General features: G+C 33.9%; 1 protein-coding gene across 1 annotated transcript in view; it reads right to left on the bottom strand.

Moving 5' to 3' along the window:
* sh3yl1 (SH3 and SYLF domain containing 1) overlaps positions 1–8,652 on the bottom strand; it is a 40,498-nt gene extending 31,846 nt beyond the window's left edge. The window contains exons 1-2 of the mRNA XM_067368266.1: positions 8,514–8,652; positions 711–821 (exon numbers count right to left, since the gene is read on the bottom strand). Coding sequence (XP_067224367.1) covers positions 711–821; position 8,514 — 112 coding nt within the window. The 5' untranslated portion in view covers positions 8,515–8,652. The remainder of the gene's footprint in view (positions 1–710; positions 822–8,513) is intronic.
* Positions 8,653–9,484: the final 832 nt, after the last annotated feature.

Here is a 9,484-nt window from a genome sequence, read left to right as displayed (position 1 = left end):
AAATAACAGATAATGAGCATGAAATGAAGAGCATGTCCGTAGGTAATGTGATGAATTACAGCTGTATGAAATTTGAGAGAACTGACTTCATCCACTAAAAATCATCTTGGGACCACTGGCAAAGTTTTTATAAAAATACATCTGAAAAGTTAGTTCTCTGGTCTAGAATCATTTGTGTGCAGAAACCACTTGGTTTGATATTTTCTTATTTAATGCTTTGACATTTTTAAGTGTTCAACTTCCAAATACTCACTGTATTGTGTAAATAAGAAAAAAAAATCTTCATAATTTGTCTATTAAACTGAGAAATTCATTCAATAAAGTTGTGGCTGTCAAACAATTAAATAAATTAATCAAATTAATTTCATTAACTGCAAATAATCACATAATTTGCTTAAATTAATATTGTTGCTTGAATTGTTTCATATGGGTCAGAGTGATTAAACTAATTAATATTAAATAATGAATGTAATAATAATTTATACATTAAATTGCCCAAAACAGAACATTTGCAGTGCTTTTACACAAGGTTTCCAAAAAGAAAATATTCATACATATATGGTACAAATATGATGATAAACCCTTTGTTCTCAGACTCAGAAAAAAATGAATCATTTGAATTCAATTAACTGAATTAATCCCCATAACTAAAAGACAAATGTTTTTCCATTGCCTTCTAACTGGTTTACACCAGCAGTGACAACAGTTACCTGGAATAAGTTTATCAGGCCCCATTCTGTTGGATATTTCTGTGAACTCTCTGAGGATCTTGCCGGCCTTCTTGGCCTCAGACTTTAGGTTGGCAGGAATAGGGTTATTCACTGTAAAAGAAACGTCAGAAGATACATAATGTTCTCACATTCCATCAATCTGAAATGTCAAATGTCTAGTAGACTAAATTTGTAGGGCGTTGGGCATCTTCCTGAATGCTTTCAACTCTACTATGTAAATGACTCATGGCATCTTTTACTATGAACTACCAGGCTATAGGCAATTTATAATATTTAACCACTTGTTCAAGGTGACAGAGATTTTTAAGTCACCACAATTGCCTGTTGCTGTTAATTATTCAGTAATGCATCAAATGTCAACATAAACAAATTATTATTATTTTGCTCATCTCAATGATAATTGCACTAATTATATTAGCCTTACAATCAGTGATTAATGTGTTAATATTCATGCTGATGACTTTAGGTCAAAGAAATGTGTCTCCCATGAGTCACTGAGTCAGATTTGCCTTTCCTCCAGTTGTTACTCATTACATCTTATCCTAGCCCATGATCCAAAAGCCATCTAAAACACTGATGCAGGTAAATTCCCATTTACAACATATAGAAAAAGATAAAAGTCAAATAAATAATAGTGTCCAAGATAAAGAAAAAGAAAAATCACTTAAAATCTCATTTAAAATGCAAGTTTATAGAAAAGATTTGAGAAATTGTAACTTAAAAATTACTGTGGTGTAACCATCAAATAAATAACATTTTCCTTACAGCTTGAATACATTTGAGCGGACATATCTTAATCATTATTTTCAGAAGTTTAAAAATGTATTTCCAGGTAAAAAATATTTTTTGCAAATATGAATTAGGCTACTAATAATTTCAATATATCAGCAGCACGTTTTTTGATTTCGAAGACATTTTATGCCCAAAAAATATGTATATCTAAAAGGGGTGTATTCAAGTCACTGTATGCATGCATGACATTTTAAAGTATTTTCGAATAATATGAATCTATACAAACACTGCACCCCATGTACAGTATACTACAAAAGCATTCCTTTTAAATACCACCACACCCTCATTTTGCAACACTGATTAATGCATCACTTTCTACGAACTGATTTTTGAGGGATGAATCACTGGATATAGGGGTGCTCAAGCACCATTTTGCAACAAATAAGAGTTGCTTTTGGCAGTTGCACACTTTCTGTGGTTTGGTTCTGTGGTACTTGCAAAATGTCACTTTCAACGCAGTCTTTCCAGTTGAGGAATTCTTGCAATACCAGCCACATCAACAAGACGATTCTCCTGTATGCACCTGCTTAAATTATTCAATTTAGTAATACCAGGTCTGCCACCATTTAGGCTGTTCTGTCCAACTAATGATGCTCGAGACATTCTTAATGAGACAGACTTTGACAAGTCACTAACCAATGATAACTGATGACTTTATCTTGGCAATCTTTCAATGGTAGGAGCAAATGTACAGAATACTTCTTGCTTCAAGCAAAAAAGCTATAACTAGATGTTGGTATAAACCTAATCTGCCACAAATACAGGACTGGGTTGAAGCTTAAAAAAATGATTGATTACTAGTCCAAATGTTCTGAATATATAACCCGTATTGAACCACAAAGATTTTGGTTATAAGAATGTTTATATACACATATGTGATGGTTTTGACTTCCTCCTTATGTGAGGAATTTGTCACTCTAGAAACATGCTACACTTGTTTTCAAGATAAATGTTCTCTACGAATCGATGAATAATCTCGATAAAGAGTTCATTTGTAAGTTGAAAAGGTACAAAAGTGATAAATGTCATAAACAAATGTTAAATATTTTACCATGTTCAACCTTTTTTACACAGTAAAAATGTAAACAAAAAAGTAACAGATTGACGGCTGTTGTAATTAATCATCCTTAAATTTTTAAATGGCTGTTGATGTATATTATTTACAACTAAAAATTAATCACTCAATGGTTATTTTTTGAGTAACACACTTCCATCACTATATACTAATTTTACACAACACAAAAGGGTCAAAAATCTATTCAAAAATCAAAAATCTATGGCTCATTCAGATTGCACACCAAAGTTTGTTCAAGTTCCTAACCCTAAAAATGAGCAAAAGTAAAAATGATGCTTGCCTTCACATAAAAGCTACCCCAAGTTCAGGACATCACATGAAAAAGCAGATGACTAACAAAGAAGTCATTCACAGTTGTTTCAGATTATTTCCAGAGTAAAAAAGGAGGACCAAGGTCATGTTCTGTTTTTGTATCACATAAAAGTGCCTACAAACCAATATTTATTTTAAGAAGCATATAAACACTGCTTTAGTTTGAAAATAAGTGCACACAATAGGACACGAGATTTCCGAAAGTGAACTGGAGTAATGAACTTTTTAAGACCTGAAGACCAGTCAAGAACTTGCATCAAGTTGGTCATTTTACACGTTTTAAGTGCTTATGGGTAATAACAATCTCTCATTACGAACATATACATTGTAGCAGTAAATGCCAGGCTGTGGCTGGTAACACCTCTATGATTCTCTTCCACTCCCATGATTTTTTAGTACTAAACAGCTGTGTGCTGAGAATTCTTCTCTCAACTGTCATTCAGCTCCTGATGTAATGCCCTGGAAAAATTACTCGACTGAACTGCCGTCAATATACATAAAACTCCACGCACTTTCAAACTGTCTGGGAGATACCTCAAGACTTCTGCGTAAGTAACTTATGTCAAATAGCATCTCATCTATCAGACATTATGCCAAAATACCTCACAAAAGAATGTCTGTCTGAGTCATCCTCAGTCTAACCTGATCATATGACGTGGTTTTAAAGTGGATTAGTACGCACTGAGCAATGTAATGGTGATTTAAGGGATCAGTTGTGCTATGACCAAAACAAAAACAAAACATTTTCTAGTGTTCAAAGTGTATTATCATCTGACAGACCATGCAGTATTGCTTACAATTTCACACTATTAAAAACCTCTGGCGTTACCAATGCTACAAAAACCCTGTGAAAGCCATTTCATTGTCATGTCATGCAAATGTATTTCTTTTTATTAGGCTGAATTATAGTCAGTAAGCCATCTCAACCCCATATTTCACCAAATAATTTGTTTAATGATATGCATTATGGTATTATGCAATACCGCTGACCAGTATGTCTGATTTTTACTTGCCCTGCAAACATTTTCACTGACCTAAACACAAAAGAATGATCCGTTTTTATTGTTGCAATGCATTTTTATATTTTCTAAAAACATTTACAATACTGATCAAAAGTTTGGGGTCAGTTGGGGTCAGATTTTTTGTAAAGAAATTAATATGTTCAACATTAATATGTTAAATTGATCAAAAGTGACAGTAAAGGCATTTCTAATGTTACAAAAGATTTTTATTTCAAATGAATGCTGTTCTTTTAAGCTTTCTATTCATTATGAATCTTGAAAAATAAAAGCATTTTCACAAAAATATTAAGCAACACAACTGTTTTTAACTTAAGCAATGTTTCTTGAGCAAAGAATCTGCATATAAAAATGATTTCTGAAGGATTATTTGAGTACAGTACTGGAGAAACAACATTGTAAGTAGACTGGACTGGAGTAACAACATTGTAACAATATTTCTTATTTTTTTGGATTAAATAAATGCAGCCTTTGTGAGGCATGTTTTCAAAAACATTTTTAAATATAAATAATATAAATAAACATACAGACCCCAAACATTTGAACAATTTTTTTTGTTTTTTAAAATATTTTTTCTTTATAAAACCATCAAAGATAATTAAACGTTTAAGTTTTCAAGGCATTGGTTTTCTATTTTAATATACATTAAAATATAATTTATTTCTGTGATGCAAAGCTGAATTTTAAGCATCATTACTCCAGTCTTCAGTGTCACATGATCCTTCAGAATTTATTCTAATATGCTAATTTGATACTCAATTATCAATGTTGGAAACAGTTGTGCTGCTTAATATTTTTTATAACCTGTGATACTTTTTTCAGGATTCTTTGATGAGTAAAAATGTAAAGAACAGCATTTATTTATAATAGAAATATTTGTAACAATATACACTACCAGTCAAATTTTGGGGTCAGTAATATTTTCCTTTTTTTTTTTTGAAAGAAAGAAAGAAATTAATACTTATATTCAGCAAGGATGTGTGAAACTGATAAAAAAAAGTGATATTAAAGTAATATTGTTAGAAAAGATTTCTATTTCTAACTTTTTATTCATCAATGATGTAAAAGTATTACAGGTTCGAAAAAAATATTAAGCAGCGCAACTGTATCCAACATTGACAGTAACTGAGTATCAAATCAGCATATTAGAATGATTTCTGAAGGATCATGTGACACTGAAATAAATAACACGTAACAACTGCTGCAATAAAAATATTTATTTTACATATTTACTAAATTAGAATTAATTGAATGCGAAAAAGAAATTTAATGTTATGACCAAATAAAATGTTTATATTTATGTTTGTATATGATACATTTTATATAAATATTATAAATTTATATAAAATTTCCCAAAATTTCCAATTAATTGCCATAAATTGCCATAAATTCCTGTAAATTCTTGTTAAGTTTTCAAATTGGAATATTTCCAAAATTCCCCCAGTTAAGTTTCCGAAAGCCCCTTTGCAACTAGGGCTGCACGATATATCGCATGAGATTGTCACGTGCATTGTCAGTAAAGCCGGTTCCCTGATTACCTCTAAATCGCCATCACCTGCTTTCAAATGGAGCGGCATTTAAAGGTGCTAAAGAGGATCTTTTCGTCGACTGAGAAACCAAAGTCTGTTACTGAGTTTTTGAAATGAGCGCATGCGTAAGAACAACCCCCCCTCCTTTCGAGTGAACGCCTCCCAAAACTCGTAAACACTTGTATTGGAACACGAGTGTTTACCACCGGCATTTGCTGTGTCCTGTTAGTGGATTCATTATGTCAGACTCACCGCAGGTAACTCATAATCTGCAGTTGTTACTCCTGTCTCCTGACAAAAACATTGCATGCGGCGCCTGTGGAGTGTGGAAAGTTACTGGAGCGCGCAGCCGCGCTCGTCTCTCACAAGGAACATCATGACAGTGATTGACAAGCCAGAGGGCCAATCAGCACACGTCTCTCACAAGGAATGTCACAGCGGTGATCGCGTAAACGATTGGCTGATGTTTTTAAGGCCCTAATAAATAGTCTTTAAATAGTCTAATAAATAGATAGTATAAATAGTAATAAATAGTCTTTTATCAGTTATTAAAGACAGTTTCAAGTAATATTGCAAAAATGTATAAAACAAAACATCCTCTTTAGCACCTTTAATAGACAGAGCCGTAGTTCACTGATAAGCCACGCAATATCGTGTTCATATCGCAGATGAATCGCCTTAGATAATGAACGTGATATTGCGTAGCTTGTCAGTGAACTACGGCTCTATTAAATGCCGCTCCATTTGAAAGCAGGTGATAGCGATTTAGCGGTAATCAGGGAACCGGCTTTACTGACGAAATGCGCGTGCCAATCTCATGCAATATATCATGCAGCCCTATTTGCAACCCTAATAAAAATGGATATGATCAATGAACACATTTTTGTAGCTACCCAGCACTAGCACAAAAGGGGCAACCAAAAGACGAAAAGGGCAAAAGGGTTTCATCAACCAGACCAAAACTCCTTCACACTTCCCCTGGGTCAGTGGGCCATCTGTCTGTGCCCTGCTAAATACAAATGATAATATGCATCTAACCATATATTATATCATGCATATTTAAGATATTTGTTATTTGTACAGTATTTTGGTCCAAATAAATGTCACTTGTTAGTAGCTAGACAAAATCAGCAGATCCCAACATGAACAGATTGCATGACATGCCTGCAACCTAAATACATTAAATACAGGTTACTGATAAAAATTTGTGTTCACCACACAAACACATTGCAGTTAATTATTGGCTTCTGAGAACATGATCATTTACAAACCAAACAGAACTTTGGTGGGCCAATGCTTTTTACTTTAGTTTGTACAATAAACACTTTTAGTACTGTCCTGGGCCAATGCATGATTCCCATTGTAAAATTCGTTTCCTGAAGTAAAATAATTTGAAAAGCACTGCCATTAAAGAGCAACTGAAGCACTATTTCCGAACCTAATGTCAGCTGCCACTGACTAAAGTGAGCCTTGGGTCGTTTTTTGATTTGTGTCTAATACAAGAATCCCCTCTTTCTATTCTATAAGCCTACGGCTTTAATACATGTGTCTGCAACAGAAAAAAATGATTGTACTATTAAAAAAGGGAATTCATATACAAGCAAAAGCACTGAACTTTGTGAACTGAGAACATCTGGATGGGGAATTGCAGGATGAATGCAGTTCTCTCTTTTACATGATAAATATTTTCTCAACAGACTTGAGAACAATAAAGCATAAACTTTGCATGGTATAAATCTGACAAGAATCGGCAGCAACAAAGCTTTTTCGGGGCATCTTGGCAAGGTTTATTACTGTCCCCAGGTAATAATAGATGGTGTTGTTTTCCACTCATTTCCTCATGCATGTAAAACCTGTGGTGTGACTGTCATACAGAGGGGGTGGACTAATAAATGCAGCTGTGATATCAAGCATAACAATGAGAATATGATTGTTGTGATTACTACTGTACAAATAATTACCGCTTACGCAGATAATTAGTCGATTCCAGATTAACATAACAAAATAAAGCATGAAAAATGCAAATACCTGGGACAGTGCAATTATGTCTTAATTTGTAGTTGGAAAAGATAATGAACAATTACGGATGCAGCATTGATCCATAGAGAGAGAGCGCAAACATCTGACTGTCACTGACACTTACAGTGGAGGTTGCTTTAACACTTTAGACAAACAACTTAATCAGAAAGGTTCAAGAATCTTCATTCAGTGCTTCCCCGACGATCGATCAGTGTTTTTAAGCGAAAGGGATCAAATCTAAAGCAAAGGTCAATAAAGACGTAAATGTGGTTCTAGAATGAAATAAAGTCTGAAATGGCACAAAGCAGCCAACAATCCCTCAAATTCAACCAAAGTTAACCCCCTTAGTTATGTTTGTAATTATACACATTTGACAAAGTCTCCCACAATCAGGTCATGTCTTTCTCTTTTTCATCATGCATGTTAAAAAAGCAACTGGAATGTTGAAGAGACACTCCAGATCATGACAAGCCGTCTGCTCCAAGGTGGAGAAATCATATCTACTTTCCCACAGGGGTTAAATTAATTGCTTTTGTCAATCAGGACAGCAGTCTATATGATCACGTGTGGCCGCAGTGACGCTAAATAAAGTGTACGTCATGCAGCTACTATTTACATCATCTACTCTTGAGTAAAAAAAAAAAAAAAAAAAAAAAAGGGTAGATTGACAATGGTAATCATATTTTACACCAAAATATAATTAGGCTAACAGACATTATTATTATACCGTCTTGTCAAAGTCATATTCTGTCAATTTTCCTGTAAGGGACCATCAAATATGCCCCATAATCACATACATTTACACTTAGTTTGAATGAATACTCTGAACGTTTTGAATCTATTTATGTTTAATCTAGGCAATATAGCGGTGATGTCATACTTTAAAAAGTAGTAAACCAAAACAAATGGCACTTAAGTAGATCAAACTGTACATGTGAATATTTCAGCCCAGCACTGCACAGAGAAATAAACCGACTCGATTAAACGTTGGGTTACCGATTCATCTCAGGGAAAATGAAAAACGTTCTATACTTACTTTTATCAAAAACCGACTTTATTCACCAGGATTGAAAGCTTCTCGAAGTTTTAAGTTGACTTTTATGTAGTCTCACCTGGTGCAGGTAAGAGAAGTTTAAAAGCAAGAGCGTACACTTCCGATACACCTGCCAAACCCGTTTACTTTAGTCTTAAAGGACCCGTAAAGAAGTAAAACTAAATATTAAAAAAATTCAGTTCGTTTGGTAAATAATATGTATCCATATTATTAAAAAACGCATTGGGGAAAAGTAGCATGTCACAATCATAGACTATTATTTTAAGCTTTACAGAGATCAAAGTTCTAGTCAGCATTTTTGATTCAGGCAACAATGGGACACAGCAAGGAAAAATGACGTTTTACATGATTAGGACCCCTAGCGCGCTCTGGTGTGCACAGAAGCGCGTTCTGGTGAGTTCAGCTGACAGGGAGTGTGTAGTCAAACAGGCGCGCGTTGTGATGAGTGACATTTCTCATTTGTTTCAGTCAGTGTTCATTTAATAGACGTACATTTATATAAAATGGTATTATTAGGAAAACTTATTGTGTAAAACCATCCCCGCTGATAAAAACAGTTAATAGCATTTTTTAAAAGGTGAGAGTTTCTCTTCATAGAAAAAATGAATAAGGGTCGAAATGTTTATGTAGGCTAACTTAAAGAGATATATGTTTTAAACAACCTGCCAGTAATTTTTTCTTTCATACAGTTTGGACATTTATAAACAAACAGTGATAATCCTCCTTATATGGAATCACCTGCTGTGAGCACAGTGTAAATCTAGACTCAAAGAAGGAATGAATTGACTTTTGTTGTTGCATATATAAACAGGGATTTAAAGCCTGGTTTCCTTTGGCACATTCTCTTTTGCCTAAAAGGGTATTGTTCAGAGTATTTACAGATCATATTGTCCTAAATAACTTGCCAAGGAAATTCTCAGTTTAGAAACTTGAATTGACATGCCATTCTTGCT

Source organism: Chanodichthys erythropterus, chromosome 18 (assembly GCF_024489055.1).
Source record: "Chanodichthys erythropterus isolate Z2021 chromosome 18, ASM2448905v1, whole genome shotgun sequence".
Classification (NCBI taxonomy): domain Eukaryota; kingdom Metazoa; phylum Chordata; class Actinopteri; order Cypriniformes; family Xenocyprididae; genus Chanodichthys; species Chanodichthys erythropterus.
This window is presented reverse-complemented; position numbering and strand designations above follow the sequence as displayed.